A 17,277-nucleotide genomic window follows, 5' to 3' on the forward strand; every position below is an offset into this window, starting at 1 on the left:
AGGTGATGAAACTTTATTGGTGTAATAGCTTAAAGTTAGAAAGAGATTCGATCTTTGTTGATTATGAGTACTTTATCATTCAATAAAACCTTGGAGTTACTTATTTCTGGTTGTGATGGGGGGGGAAGGACTTAGCCATCAGAAACATTTAGAAATTAAATATTTCTAATAAAATAAATTTACTATTGTTAGTGCAATGTTAATGATTATTATAAAGCAAAAATGTGATAGTATGGTCAACACAAATTCCTATGTAGAGGCAAGGCTAGTGAATTTTCATATCCCCCCTTTCTTTCAGTGAACACTAAATTCAACTACTGGTAGCACCATTTATATGACGTTTTGCTGTTGTTTGTTTGTTTTTAATTCCCAAAAGGAAGACATGCATGATTCAGAAAGTAGAATGAACAGTAAGCAAAATCAACAGTATCAGTAGGAATTATGAGGGACATAATCAACTCAATTCAATTGATGCTAATTAATATGTTTTTCATGCAGAAGGACATCTTTTTTTTCACATTTTTCCTTTCAATACAGAGGGTTCATTTTCTTGGAAAAAGTGAATTTAATTGTATTACATAAAAATAGGTTAAAAAATGATACAAGCTCTAACTCCCTTCCAAATAGCTATCACTTACCATCAAAGGGGCATTTGGTGGAATCTTTCCTAAGATTTTGCCCTTGTTCTTTAACTAAATGCATTGCTTTGGAGTACCTGACTGTCTGGGATAAGGGGAGGTCAGGGAAGTCTTTTCCCAAGAGGTAACATTGGGCTGAGATTCCTTGTGCCTGAAGCTTTAATAAGACAAATGATACGGTGATGGAGAGAACTTTCCAAGCAGAGGAAGCAGAGTATGTGAAGTCCTGAGGTGATGGAAAGAAGCCTTTTCTTGTACAAAAATACTTAAAAAGAGGGCTGATAAGACTCTAGTATAGAGAGTGGAAAAGAGGGCCTGGAGAAGCTTTCAAGATCATTGGACTTGCAGCATTGGACTTGCAGCAAAATAAGGATTTTGCTTATTATGCTAGAAGCAATGGGAAGCCACCAAAACTGTGTCATCAGGGAAATGAGCTAATGGTTTGAACATTTGTCTGTAGCCCCGGCATTTCATGCTTTCTATTGGTGTGACAATTTTCTGAAAAATAAAAAGTACATTGAATATCTAAGTACAAGTACTACAGCATGGCCGTTTCACCAACGTCTACTCTCTTGAATTGCTATAGATCAGTGAAAAGTCACATTGATTCAATAATGCCCCAAACTGTCGTGAGCATTACCAAAATGACCACGTGTTCCATGATGTGTTTATCTTGCCAATGAGTTTGGACTTAGAATTTTTTTGTGGAGAAAGATTAGCTTTTCTGATGCTTTGCTGCCTCAAGCTGGAAATAATAATGTTCATTTGAACTAAATTGCAAGCATTTCAAGACTCTTCAGATGGGAATATTATTTTATAGATTCATCTAAGAATTTTATATGCTTATTAATATTTTTTAAAATTTATGTTCTACTATAAATTTGAGTGTCGATGTGTGAATATAAAAATCTCAGGTTTTGATTTAAGCTGTCTAATGTTTTAGAAAAATAGATTTTTGTAGGAATAAAATTATGACTTATGATAGATTCAACATTCTTTTCATTTTACATTTCATAAAATCTTGTGACCTTATTTTCACTGTTGACAAAACTGAGGTAGTTATTTGTTTAGTTGTTGACTTCTTGAAAGATAGCATTAATAAAGCACAAAAGTGTATTGTTATGTTTTTCTGAGAGAAATATTCTCTGGATTTGATAATTATATTTTGTCAAACAGGACTCATCATAGAATATCCAAAAACATGGTAGATAAAATTCCACTTTTTTCCTCAATTGGGTCATAACATCAATAATTATAATTTATATTGTTGCATGTATTACATAATTGTTTCTTTATCTTTGTTAGGTTATTACCATTGGAAAGCATGTTAAAGGTTACCATTATATCATTGCAAATCTGGTAGGTGAATTAATTGATATTTATAATTTTAATAGAGATACTTATAAAATAGCTTTGAACGACCAACATTTATCAGTGGTATTTTTAAAAACGTATCTTGATTATATTGATCAATTAGAAGTGACAATATTTTTCTGAGTTTGTGCTTTAGACTTCCCACTCTACATTTTCTAGTCAATTTCCTATTATAAGTGATATAAGAAATATTTGACAAACTTTATAAATTATCTTAGAAGGCATATTTAATCATGGAAAAGTTTTCAAAAATATTTAAAGTTTAATTGTTCAAATTTTCTCTTGTTTCTCACTATCACAGTGTTTTATAATTTTTCCTTTTGTTCATTCCTTTAATGTTTTTAGTAAATACAATATTTGAAACAAATTCACATTTGTGAGAATACATCTTAGTGAAAAATTAAAGCTGCAAATGTCAAGAATATTAATATATTATTTTTATTTATTGCTGATTTTCTATTTGCTATGTAGGCAACACAATGAAATTAAATCCCTGTAGCTAATCACTTCCATTGGGATTTCTGTCAAATTACGATTATATTGAACATCCAAGTGGTTAATTGTATCCTCCTCTCTTAAGTATAATCAGAGCCAATTTAGAATTGTCATTAGACATTTTTTTCAAAATAGTTTTTAGATCAGTAGTATAATGACCTTAAACCTTTCCCGTTGCAAAGGTTTATATTCTTTGAGGAAGTATGATCTTACTTGACTGAGAAAACTGCCCTCCCCAACCTCAGGAAGATAGTGAGAAAAGGAGGGAGAAAATGAGAGTTTGTTCTAAAAACCATAATAGAACTCTGAAAAGGTTTCATATTTACCTAAATGTAGATTTCTTTCTTTGTTGTTTTTTCTTTCTTTGTTTGTTTAGAAATAGAGAGGGAGAGAGAAAGAGGGATGGAGGGTAAGGGCAGAGGGAGAGGGAGAGAGAGAATCCCAAGCAGGCTTTACTCTCAGCAGCATGGAGCCCCACTCAGGGGTTGATGTCATGACCTTGAGATCATGACCTGAGCCAAACCAAGAGTTGGCCACTTAACCCACTGAGCCCAGGTGCCCCTGTAGATTTATTTCTGTAGGTGGTTTCTGGAATATTAGATTGTTATATCAGAAGACATTATTTCTAATAATGATGGGGAAAAAAAAACTTTACAATTGATAAATACTGTTTTCACTAGAAGGCGGCCCCAGTGATTGAGAATAGTAAATCTCAAATCTGCATGTTATTAGTAGAAGTTGGTGGTTCAGATAAAGCTTCTGTCTACCAATGAAATGACTAACTTCATTAGAATTTATCCATTTGTAGGATATTATAGATCCTAAATGATTCCCTACCAGAGAAGCAAGGGTTAAAATAGCCAAAGCTCTGTATTCACTCTCTTCACAGCCACATTCTGTGCAGGGAACAGCCTGGACAGTCAGTCCCCTGTGTGAATTGTGCCATTTGATAAACAACACAGAGCCACACTGAAAGCCGTTGATCTTTAAAAATGTCCAGATGGAGAAGATTATATTGGAACATTGAGAAATAATGACAGAAGGTGGTTCATCAGTTTGAGAGTTGATATCTGATGCTATGAAAAGGAAAGAAATGCACGAATGACCAAAGTAAAAAAAAAAAAAAAAATTAAAAACAGAAAACAAGTGTCTGCTCCTGTCATGCTTCTAAGGAGGAGCATACCTAGTATTTTATCTGAATTCAAATTCTGCTTTTCCATTTCTGAATACTTGGTATCTTCACCATATGGAACTTCTAGTGAATCAGGAAGTTCAAAGAATCTGAGGAGTGCTGCAGTTGCTGAGAATTTAGAGAGCACTTGAAAATTTCACTGACATTTAAAATTAAAGAATGCCATTCAGAGTTGAAGAGCTTTCATCTCCAACTCTTGATAGGAGATGTCCCCCTTTCCCTGTCCAGGGTCTAATGAGTGATAAAGGAGGTGGTGATAAAAGACAGAAAAGTCCTCAGATACCATTACTGATGAATTTCCTCAGGAATTGGCAATGCTTGATTAGGCTCCCAAAACAGATTGTGATTAAATGCTGAACAGATTAAATGCCGACACAGCATTTAAAAGGATAATTTGTACATAAAGTGATGAAGAAGTGGTCAGAAAGGGATCCAGTTCTCATTTCTTCAACCCATAGATATGGACAGAAAGACTGCAATCCACCCCACCTTACTATCTACTTTACGGTGAAACACATTCATCAACGAGCCTCTCCCATGCCCATTGAAATTCCAAGAAATTTTCTGGTGTCTAAGTGTTAAAATAGCCAAGGAGAATCAGTCATTTGAGAAAAGCCAGGGCCATGAAGGATGCAATACAAAACAAACAAACAAATAAATGAATGAATAAATAAAATAAACAGGGCAGGCAGAAAACACAAGAAAAATGTTTAAAATTGTAATGGATATCTGCAGAGAAATAGGAGAAAATTTAACTATCCATAAAGAAGAGAAAAAGTATGTTATGAAAAAGAAAAAAAAAAACTCAGAGAATAAGAAAGAACTATCTGACATTAACTTTTTTTTTTCTAAAATAACAAGTAAATTATATGACTTTGATGAAAAGGTTAAGAAAAATCTTCCAGAATATGTAACAAAATGACAATACAATATGAAGTGGTGTGTGCAGGGAACCTGTGAGGAACTTAGACGTTTAATCTAAGAGTTACAATGTCTTAATAATCAGCTTTCTAGAAAGACAAAATAGTGAAGACAGGGAAAGAAATTATCAAAAAGCATTCAGAAAAATTCCCAGTACTCGATGACACAATTATGCTATTGAGTATACAAAACAATGAAAGAAAAGAGACTTCTTTCATGTTTCAAAGAAGATGTCATCATGAAATTTCAGAGATTAATAGAAGATGTTTAAAGTTTCGGACAGGTGGGAGGTGAGGGCAGAAAGGTGTATGAAGCAGGACACATACAAAAAATAATTAGAAATAATGACATTGTATTTTTCAATAGGAACAATAAAAGTTGATGGAACAATGCCTTCAGATCATGAGGGTCTCAACTTAAAATTTGGTACCCAGCCAAAATACTAATCAAGTGTCAGAGCAAAATGAAGATATCTTGAGCTATTCAGTGTCTCAAAGAATTAACCTCCAGTGTGTCTTTGGAAAGGATTGAGGGCTCTGTAAGGAGTGTGTAAAACGTGAGAGAACAGTGATCCAGGAAGTGGGGGAACTAGTCAGAAACATGGTGAAGGGACACGCCAGAGTAACAGTTGCAGAGGAGATAGAAAGAGGCACCAATTCAGATCCCAGCATTCAGAAGGTCTCCTGTAAATTAAATATTCAGAAAAAAGAGAAACAGATTACTTGATGTGTTTGATGTTACTTTAAAAAAAAAGACTTACTCATATAAACATGGAAATTTTTCATGGAGCAACCAGAGAAAAATAAGTATAGGTATATAGAAAACTATAGTAGTGAAAAAAAAAATGAAGCAATTATTAACATTAGAATGAAATACTATTCAAGAAGGAAAATGCAGGGGCCCTGGGTGGCTCAGTCGGTTACACTTCGGACTCCTGATTTCCACTCAAGTCTTGATCTCAGGGTTGTGAGATCGAGCCCCACCACTGTGCTGAGCATGGAACCTGCTTAAGATTCTCTCTCTCGCTCTCTCTCTCTCTGCCTCCCCTCCCCCTACTCATGCTCTCTTTCTTAAAAAAGAAAAAGGAAAATGTAGTCCCACCACATTATTTGACCTTGTTCTGAGTAACAGAATTATAAATATTAAAACCGTAAACATTAAATGGGTGAGCAGGTAAATGTGAATGAATTACATACTCATCTGACATAAGCAGAAACTCAATAAAAAATATCTAAAATGGACAAATTAAGAAAGAATAGCGAAAATGTGTCATGCAGAAATATGGAGGTAAATATATGAAAAACAAAAATTACTGAAATTGATTGTTTTGAAGCAGCTTAACTGAAGCCTGGGTGGGGCAGAGCGGAAAATCTGTGACTTTTGTTACATATATTCTTGCACTATTTGCATTATTTCAATGAAAAGAAAAACCAAAATTATGAGCCAATAACAAAGTAATTAGCCTTCTTTACACAAATAGTATTAAAATATGTTTTTAAATATCAATTACAAAGAAAAGATTCTCCTGTGTTTTGGATTCAGGGATGCTTTCAATCCTTATGCAGAATAATGAGTAAACGTATAAGGTGAAAATATTTATAATTGTGATTTATTAAAATTGTGATTTCATCTTTGAGAGAATGTACTCTCAAATTGAGATAGGATTTATGAGAGCACAATATTTGAAATCAATGGAAGCACCACATGTTTAGTTTTACTAATGACTGAATTCATCCTAATAATGCAAGAGATTGATTTTTAAACTTTCATATATTTTATAAAAAATTAAGTTCCACACTTAATATGAAAAAGTTTGTTCAAATAATGACTAGGCATTTAGTACCTTCCATTCTCATTTTAAAGATGTTTTATCACCCGAGAGAATGAACAATTTAAATAGGAATAACTTGCTTACCATGTGGTAGCTCTTGGGAACTAGCTTTATGTTATTGAGTATCTATAACTATGTGGTAGTGCTCTGTTGTAGATGGAATAAATAAAACCAGTACTTATCCATGGAAGATTTCTCAATAAAATGGAGAGCTTTTATGTGAGTACAACCAATAAACAATCATTGATTAAGGATCCACTGTGATTCCAAGATGACTGTAGGTATTGGTGCAGAGTATTGGCTGATAAATACACGAAACATTTACTCTAGGCGTTTTATCTCTCATGTGTTCTTTGACATTTGTAAAACCACAATGTATTGAGTTATTTGGTAAATGTTAAGTTCTCTTTGATTCTTAATGGAAAGCCTGACATACGCGTTCTATGTCTAGGGATTTACTGATGGAGACCTATTAAAAATTCAATTTGGAGGTGCAAATGTCTCTGGATTTCAGATAGTGGACTATGATGATTCCCTGGTATCCAAATTTATAGAAAGATGGTCAACACTGGAAGAAAAAGAATACCCTGGCGCACACACGACTACAATTAAGGTATCCATCTACTAATATGTACATCTGTGTCTCTATATCTGTATTTTTATCTATCTATATCTAACTGCTGGCAAGTAACCTGTTCTCTGGGACACTGTGGGAAGATAAAAATCTTAATTTGTTTTAGTAACTGAAAACAATAAATGCTTTATGCAGTCAAACAAGGAATCTTTGAATCCTAAATGCAGTGCACTGTTCTGATATGAGCACTGCCCAGACTCATCTTTTATTCTCCACGGGTTTGGACTTCACTTGTTTATTCAACATATTTTATTAGGCATATGCCCTACATACATATATTTACCTCAAAATGTTAAACGTTTCTGCTGTTGATGGAAAGGGGTTTTTTTTCCTTCTGTTGGTCACCCTATTGACAGCAGAGATAAGAGTGGATGATAGAGTGAGTGGAATGAGATGATCATATTCTTTATGAAACTAGACTTATGAAAGGTAAGAGCAAAAGTTGCAAAGCATTTCAAATGCATAGTGATTTTGTTTGTTTATTTGTGTATTATTAAGCAGATTGGGTATTAACCAGTCAGGAACAGTGTTATTTCAGTTGCTCTCCCTGTTTATACATTAAGCAGAGGTTTTGTTGTTTTCTGCACCTAATGGGGGAAAAAAAAAGATTTGGATGTTTGGCTTTAAATTTGTGTCTGGCTGTGAGACTGGTCCCAGGTAAGGATTCAATAATTCTCTACTTTTGGGTCTATAAATGGATCTTGTAATTTTAAGTTAAATTCAGGAAAGCATCTCATAGAATGTTAAAGAATAACCCAGAGTTAATTTTTTCTCAAAACTAGGTGACTTCTTGTTTGGTGACCTTGACCGATATTCAGCATGTCCCCTGTCTGTAACAGTACTGTGGGCTTGGGGTGGGGGGTGGGGGGGGAGGTACCTTCAGCTAGTAAAGCTGATGAGAAGACAAATGGACATCTAGTCTTTTTATTGGTGTCAGGGTGTGTCTCCACCTGTGCTTAGTAGAGATCTGACTGCGGCTCTCATTCTGTGGAACTGTAGGCTTCCATCCATTCCAAGATGGTGCCTTTTAAGCTCTCTGATGAAGATTGAGTGTGGCATTCATCCCCAAATAGAACTAATGTGCTCTTTTTGAATACTCGATTAGCCATCATGTTCCTACCACTGCTGTCTACTGTGAGAAGGATGCGAGCAAAATGAGATGACGAATTTCTCATGGAAGTCATATCATTATTGAAGTGCATGGGTCATGTATCAAAATGCAAGGCAGATTTGGGGTCTGAGAGATCTGTAGCAATGCATTCTGTTAACGGTTTCACCAAAACCTAGCTCTGGATTTCACTCTCTTGGGAGCTTGTTCTCTTCCCTCCGTAGCACTTAAAATAAAAACAAAAACAAAAACAGACTCTCATCTTTGATAATCTGCGGTCTAATGGAGAAGCCTACCATGTCAATAAGCAAATATAACAGAGAATGATGTGTGTAAAATATGCCAGGTCCCCGACATATGGTTAGGACAGTGTGGGGGAAGGGATGGTAAGGAGGACTCTCCGGAGGTGGGGCTTCCAGGCAGGGTTTTGCACGGCTGAGCAGGAGAAAAAAGTGCTGGGGGAAGAGCCTGTACACAGAGTCAAAGTGATACAAGGGCATGACAGTCAGGAAACTGTACTTTTTCCTCCGTTTTTTTGTTTGTTTTGTTTTCTGCTGTAAAAATTTAAAATATTTGGGTTGGTGGGAGATGGACATTTTGTGGGAATTACCAAGAGATAAGGCTTTTCAAATGTCAACAGATGTAAGAGATAGGAATTATAGGACAGGGATTTCATGATTTTTTCTGTTCCATGGGCAGAAGAAGGGAGGAAAAACTACTTAGGGGACGATATAGTATTTTCTAATATAAACAAGTAGCATATCTTCAATATCTGATCTGTTTAAAGAAGGAAAGCAAGAATATTTCCTAATGAGATTATTTCTTTCTATGTTGTCTTCGGGTCATTGACTGTACAGGTTCATTGCCTGATAATTTAAATCACATTTTATTATCACCACAATAAAAACTGACGTTATAGGCATAAAAACCTGTAAAAATGCAATTCATTGCATGAAATTCTCTCTGTGGTTAGGCTTTGGAAATAATATAACTCATTTCAAGCTGTGGGAATATTAAGTAAATGATTGTTTTAAAGTTTTAGTCTTCTCCAAAAGTTAACAGAGCTTCCATGATTTCTTAATTAAAATCATTCTTAGTCAATGAATACAAGTAAAATATAAATGTTTCCATATTTCACGTATTTTAACAACCATGAAATACAAACTACGAATGTTAAATGTCTTCATTCTTATACTCTGTACAAAAAATAACTCTAGAGTCATGGTACTGGGATTTTAATTCTGACTCACCAGTTCGCTTATTTCAGGCAATGTTCATTCATTTATTCATTTATCAATCCATTTATCCATTCAATACATATTTATTGAGTTTTTCCTCTGCAAGCTGGCACTGCTCTAAGTGTCAGAGAAATGACAAAGTTCCAGTCTGAGAGCATTAAGGAACCACCAGAGGAGAGTGATTATCATGGTTTTGATACAGGAAGATTACTCTTCTGCAACATTGTCTGCTGACAATAGATTGTACGGTGTGAACCTGATGGCCGGTGAGCTTTTAGGAAGATATCACAAACAGTCCAGGCAACCGACGTAACCGATCAGAGTTGTCTGAACTGTGGTGGTCTCACCAGGGTGGAGGGGAATCAGTGGATTGCTACACTTGCCAGTTCTTTCAGATTTCTTTATTTGTGAACGAAATAATTACTGCCGAAATCATACCATTCATTTAGTATATAGTAAGATAAATGCAGTTGAAAGATAGTTGGGGGTTAAAAACAAGACTCAGAAAGGCAGTCTGCATCATTTGTATCTTACTGACCCCAATCTCCTGCAGTGCTTTACACACAGTAGACACATAGTAGACATTTGTTGAAGTGAAAAATACAAAGAAACCCTTTGAAAATAACAAATCACTAAGAAAGAAAAAAAAAAGTAATTACCATTGCCATGAAATTTGATGGAAATTTCTGTGCTAACATTTGTTATGTCCTTTTATTCCGCCCTGGCAGAAAGGTAGTGTTATTTTACCTGATGAGGTGTGTCATGACTTTAGTCATCAGGCCTGAATCATCACGGCACCTAGATTTAAATGGAACAGTTAAAGTGACCATTTTATCTTCCTTAAAAAACGTTTCAAAAGAGGCAGGTAATAAGGATGATTTGCCAGTCTCTCAAAAATCATTTACAAATATTTCTATTTTTAGATAGATTTTCAGTGTTTTCGGTGTCTTCCACAACTTGCAAAATGATAGCTATTCCTTCCGCCTTATCACATCGACAGTCTGAACCTTCGTTCAACTTCTGTGTCTGTGACGTTCTGCTGTTCTGCCCACGTTAAGGAATTCAACAAAAATACGTGACCGTGACTGACATTTTTTTTTTTTACAGATTTTTTATTTATTTATGTGACATAGAGACAGCCAGCGAGAGAGGGAACACAGCAGGGGGAGTGGGAGAGGAAGAACCAGGCTCACAGCGGAGGAGCCCGATGTGGGACTCGATCCCAGTACGCTGGGATCACGCCCTGAGCCGAAGGCAGACGCTTAACAACTGCGCCACCCAGGCGCCCCCGTGACTGACATTTTTGTGGCACTTCATGTAATGGTTTTCCCACCAGAATCTCATTTCAGGCAAGAAATGACTTAAAGCACAGACTCAAGCTTTTTAAATTGCTGTCCTAAGAGAGTTATTAGGCTTGTCTGAAAATAGCATAATCTTTTTTTAGTTCAGCAATTAGCGCCATGCATTATACAGTACCCTGGTGGCTTAATAGAATTAATTCTGCTTCTTGAACATGTTAACTGACCAAAACCACTGCAGACACATTGGCATCCCTTACTCCTAATATGAAAGTATTTTGCCACACAACAGCCTAGAGGCTTGACATGTTTAGTTTCTTATGTTCTATGGCTTGGAAAGTATGTATATGGTTTAAATAAGTCCATAAATTAAAATTTTGATAGTGGGGCACCTGGATGGCTCAGTCTGTTAAGCATTCCCCTTGGTCTCAGGTCATGATCCCAGGATCTTGGGATCGAGTCCCATGTCGGGCTCCCTGCTCAGAGAGGAGTCTGCTTCTCCCCCTCCCTCTGCTGCTCCCACTTGCTCCTGCTCTCACTTGAGCATGCTCTCTGTCTCTCTCTCTCAAATAAATAAATAAAATCTTAAAAAAAGAAAATAAAGAATTAAAAATAAAATAAAATAATGATATTGGTACAATTTTTACAAAAAATAATTGAAAAAATAATATTTTGTACTATTTAAATTTATATTACAGCATTAAAAGTAAAAAGGCATTACTACTATTTGTAATACTAATGCAGGATATCTGGGTTCATCTCATTGCCACACTTCTTCATCTGTAAAGGGAGTAAGTTTAGCTGATGTATAAGATTTCTCCCAAATCTCTGCTGTCATGATTGTGTGAAGTGCTAATTTAGGCACTTAATAAAACATACGCTAACAGTTCTACTTTTCGCCCAATCTGTGACATCTCAAATGGTTCCTCTGTCTCTCAAAAATTGTAGTGACTTGCAAGCAGTCATCTCTGAACTCCAGATATGGGGATCAAATCCTAAAATATCTTGGAACATATTTATTTTTCCTGGATTATAAAAGATAAGGAACTTCCACTTTGTTAGAAGATTCCTCAGAAGTGGGAGAGTCCAGGAGGAATTTATGCAACCAACAAAATAGGAGATCTGCCTCTAAGAAAGTCTCTACCTACTGATGGGTGAATCAAAGCCAGACAATGTTTTGATTTGAGTATCTTTTTTCCATCTTGATGAATCTAATTAGTTTTATCTGAAAATTTGAGTACTGAAGTGAATCCAAAGTTTCAGAATGTAAACATTTTGATCCTTAAGCAAGACTCAGTCAGGGTCAGTAGCCAATCTGGATTATTTAGGTAAAATACGTTGTTTTTAATGTATTCCTTTTACACAAAGAGTCTTTTTTCACAGTGGCTTAAAGATTATTTTTATTAGTCATAAAGAATAATAAAGGATGTTAATTTTGGTTTCTTGCTGACAGAGCTGTTTTTTTCACCCTTGGAAACGCGTGCTTACTAAAAAGAGGGTGATTTTTTAAAAATTTTGTAATTACAATTTAATTTTTTTAGAGCAGTTGAAGTTTCACCACAACACTGAGCAAAAAGTGCTAAGAAGTCCCATATACCTCTGCCCCCACACATGCACAGCCTCCTCCAATATCCACTTCACTCACAGAGTGATTCGTTTGTTAGAATTGATGAACCAACATTGACATCATAATTACCCAAAGTCCATATTTTACATTATGGTTCACTGTTAGTGTGCATCCTATAGTTTGGGACAAATGTATAATAACATGCTTCCATCATTATAGTCTCCTAGTGACTATTTTCACTACTCTCAAAATCCTCTGTGTTCTGCCTGTTCATCTCTCCTCTCACTCCTAGCAAACATGGATCTTTTTACTGTCTCTGTAGTTTTGCCTTTTCCAGAATGTCATATAGTTGGAATCATACAGTATGTAGTCTTTTTAGATTGGCTTTTTTTTACTTAGTAATATACATTCAAGTTTCCTCCATGTCTTTGCATGGCTTGGTAGCTCACTCCTTTCTAGCACTGATAATACTCCATTCGCTGGATGTACCATTCACTTACTGAAGGACATCCTGGTTCCTTCCAAGTTTCAGCAGTTATGAATAAAGCTACCACGGATATCTGTGCGCTGGTTTTTGAGTGGACATATGGTTTCAACTGCTTTGGGTAAATACCAAATAGTACAATTGCTGGATCATATGGTGAGAGTATGTTTAGTTTTGTAAGGAACTGCCAAATTGTTTCCCAAAGTGCCTGTACCATTTTGCATTCTCGCTAGCAGTGAATGAGAGTTCCTCTTGCTCCATTGATGTTGTTTCTGTGAAGATATTGTGACTTTATGCAGGGAAGTTTCAAAGGGCACATATTCAACAAGCTTTATACAGCCTTATCGCAGACAGCTCTTTTCCAGAGGGTAGACTGCAATTAAATTTGAAATTAAGACATGTGAATAAACCTAAGTTTATAATGTATTTCCCAATACTGTTTTTTTTTTTTTTAAATGGCTCTAGTTGATTCTTGGTCATTGCCTGGAATCAAGGAAGGAAGGAAGGAAGAAAGGGAGGAAAGAAGGAAAACTTCCTAAAGTTTTTCTTATAGGTTTAATTATTTTTCCTAGAGCTCATCTGTTTTGACCATTTTGATAACTTGATAAAATGAAGAAATTGAGAATTATATTGTAAGATTTTTTAGGGAAATATCATTTGGTGTACAATAACTTTGATCAGATAAGTGATGCCATTTTAAGAATGAGTATATAAATTTATCAGTCCATACAACTCTTAACAGCCCTAAGTATGTGACACAGCACATTATTTTTATGAAAAGTAATTGGTATAAGGAAATTTTTTAAATGGTAATTTGTTTGGACAATGAATGTTCTTCAGACAAAGCTAAACTAGAATTGTTACTGTAGTATTTCATAGGGCCTTTAATATGCCAATGTGACAATCAGTTCCTGAATTTATTGGCTCACAGATGCTTTTGTAGATTAGGATAGTTGTTTTCAAAACATCCAAACAATCTAGTTTTATACCAGGATAGATAGTAATGAAAGGAAAAAAGAAAGCAAACATGGTGGTCAATAACTTGTATTTTGGGGCATACTTCACACGTCACCTGGCTTCTCATTTCCTGTAACTGTACTCATTTGATGTGGTGCTTGCCAGACAAGGGGACCCACTGTCCCAGTGTGCCTGGTACTGAGGAGTTTCCCTGGGAATGCAGGCTTGCTGCCTGAAACAGGGATAGTACCTGGCAAACCAAGACAATTGGTCATCGTCATTGCCCCGGAAACACAGAGATCTGGATTCAAACTACGCCTTAATTTTTTGTGACCCTGGGTAAAATATAACCTGTTACTTGGACTCTTCATCTATAAAACTAGAGTAAAAATATTTGCTGCATAGAATTTTTAAAAAAGGACTTATGAGGAAACCACCCAGCTCAGATTTGGCATGTAGAGGACTTGGTCAACATGAATTCTTTTTCCTCACCAGCTTTTCCAATACCACTATGACATAAAAGAGGCATTTCATTGGTAAGAAACCTTGGACACTTTAACCCAAGGCAACTGAGCAGTAAATGATAAAATCAGGGCTTGGGCACTGTCTTCTGATGATACATTCAATGCTTTCTAAACTATATTCAATTCAATTTCAAGTGTCAAGGAAAATTTGGAAAGTGGCCATTCATAGTAAGTTTTTAGCACTATCATAATATATAAAGTCTAGTACTTTTTCTTTGAATATTTTCTATTTTAGCACAGTGCAGATAACATATATTTAGTAATAGGTGCTATCATAATAATGACCCATAAAATATTATATTATAGCCTATTTATCCTTTTGAATTCTGAGTGTGCGTAGAACTTCTTTACATTCTCTCTTTTTGTTGGCTGTCAGAAGACTGTTTACTGGTTCCAGTGATTATAGTAATGTATTATTGAATAATGTCTGATGACTATTGGGCATAACAAACATGTTTAAAATGCATATTTCATTTTGTATTTGAAAAATAAGTCTCAATAAATATACATTTAAAATGGAATAAAAAGTGCGTTTGGAAAATGGACCATAAAAACATTTTCCCAGATTTCTTCTTAAAGTGTGGCTATGATTCGATTGTGATACAGCACTGCAAAACATAATGGCCCCCCACTGAATTATAAATTTCCAGCTCAGCTGAGGGATTTCACAGAACATAAACATCAGGGCAGAGATGATGCATTTGTTTTCAAAGAAGGAGCTAGTTACATTGCCGTCGTGTTCCCTTCAAATTAATTTACATCTAGTTTAGTGAATGGTAGAATAAAACTGAAGTATCTCACTCTCCAATCAAAAATATGAGTATATTTGATTAGAAAAATAAACAAGCCACATATGTAGAACATAAACAAAGAGGAACTCTGGAAACAGTGTCTGTTTATTTTCTCTGAGTCCAGAATTGTGTTTCTATGATTGTGACTTTTAATTTAAAACAATAATAGGCTCGAGGCTTGATTAAATGTGAACATTTGAAAAAGGTCGAAAGGATTTTTCTTCTTGGTGCGCTCATGCTTCGAATCATAATTGTAATGTGCGGCAAGGACCTCAATGCTTTTAGTTCATTCAGCCTAATCTTATTTTTTCATGTAGTTCACCAACGTTTATAGACCTCTAAAACATTCAGCAGATGGCTTTATAGATTTCTCGTAGTCATGTGAGCAAGCTGACTCAATGAAGATTTTGGCTTTTAACTATTATCGTAACTTTTTAATGTGCATTGACTACTTCTTTTCTTTAATATCCAATTTATTTAATTTAGGCTCTGTTTCATATTCAGTGACCTAGACTTTATTTTAACAATTACATTGGCAATGAACTAATTACTGTATAAGAAAGCAAATTAATCATTTTTTTTTCTCTAGGAGAATAGAAATAAACATCTACGCAAGGCAGATAAATACTGATAAGCTCTCTTATTTCTCCAGATCTTTTCTTAAGTAAATAGGATTTAAAACAATGCTTTTTTCTTAAAAAAAAAAAGTACATGAATATTCTAGAATACTTAGAAAAGAAATATAATCAAGTATGCTTCCTCCCTATTATAACCTTTATTGTTTATTTTTTTCCCCTTATTTGTTGAAGGGATATTACCCTTTTTTTAAAACCACTCTCATTAATCAATGAAGAAGGTATTTTTTAAAATTTAGATGTAATAATGTTTTTCACTAATTTTATAATTAACATTATATATTGTTATATACTCTTTATTAGTATCATTTTTAATGGCTGCATTATACTTGCTTAAGGCAGAAAGTATAGGTTTTATACATTCTTTTACTGTCAGAAATGTGAGTTCTTTCTAAATATGGATGGACCTATTACCTACTATATTTTGCTAATTTCTTGCATATAGTTTGGAGAAAAAAGGTTACAGATGTTTTGGAAAAATGGTGATGGGTTTTATTTAGATCTGTCTAGTTGAGATATTTGTGAGAAACTCAAGTGCATCCATCCGGGAGATAATCTAAATATGTAGAGAACTCATATATAGGCCTGCAATGACATTGCTTAAGTGGTATCACAAAAGAAGAAATAAGGAAGAGCGCCTAAAGGTAAATATGAATATTTTATTACAGTTTACAGCACTCAGTCACAGTGCTCATGGCCTCAAAATCATTTTTTCTTTCTCTTCTTCTTGCCAGCTTTCCCATCAAATTTGACTCATTCATATGGTCAAATGAAAGCAGTTCAACTAAACTAATACGTGGAAAGATTAAAGGAACGATATCCTCACACTGCCATTTTAGTATTAGAAAAATGGAGAGTTAAGAAATTTCTGGATACATGGAGGGGATGATTCATACTACATAAACTATGTTTCATTTGCATTATTATAATATCTCTCATATTAAAAGCATAACTCAGACATCTATCTACCATCAGACTGATTTATAACACTATGATAGGCATATTGCAATGATCTGTTTATACACCTTTTCACTAGACTGAAAGAGACCATGGATCTCGTAAAGACAGGGTCCATATCAAGATCTTTGACTTCCTTGCCTACATTCTTTCCTCCCTTCCTAAGCCTTTTCAGTGTGTCTGGCCCTGCCCTGAGCTCTGAGAATTCAGTGATGACAGGTGAGTTTTCTTCTTTCCTAGAGTAACTATTCCAGTGGGGAAGAGAGATGAAATAGAGAAATAAAGAATGTGTGAACAAGATATTCAGATACTGGTAGACACTATGAAGGAAATAAATAAGGTCATGTGAAGAGGAGTGATTGGGTCTGTGCTGGGCAGGAAGGACATTATTGAGGAAGTAATGTTTGAGCACATACATGTCATTTAAAGCCATGAACTGAGTGAGATCACTTAGAGAGCAGGAAGGGTTGATGTGGAATGGCAAGTTTACAAAATTCCTCTTAAATTTTCTAATGAAGGAAACAGAAAAAAAAAAAAAAGGTGGGTATTGGAAGGAGGTATAAACCTAAGAAGCAGTTATCGTAGCTATCATCTATCTATCTATCTATCTATCTATCTATCTATCTATCTATC

The 17,277-nt window shown here is 35.0% G+C and overlaps 1 protein-coding gene across 4 annotated transcripts in view; it reads left to right on the plus strand.

Moving 5' to 3' along the window:
- GRIA2 (glutamate ionotropic receptor AMPA type subunit 2) overlaps positions 1-17,277 on the plus strand; it is a 149,447-nt gene that overhangs the window by 87,448 nt on the left and 44,722 nt on the right. For all 4 annotated transcript variants that reach the window (XM_008685540.2, XM_008685537.1, XM_008685539.2 and 1 more), the window contains 2 exons: positions 1,944-1,997; positions 6,903-7,064. In XM_008685540.2, coding sequence (XP_008683762.1) covers positions 1,944-1,997; positions 6,903-7,064 — 216 coding nt within the window. The remainder of the gene's footprint in view (positions 1-1,943; positions 1,998-6,902; positions 7,065-17,277) is intronic.

Source organism: Ursus maritimus, unplaced genomic scaffold (assembly GCF_017311325.1).
Source record: "Ursus maritimus isolate PB19 unplaced genomic scaffold, ASM1731132v1 scaffold_11, whole genome shotgun sequence".
In the NCBI taxonomy this organism is placed as follows: Eukaryota; Metazoa; Chordata; class Mammalia; order Carnivora; family Ursidae; genus Ursus; species Ursus maritimus.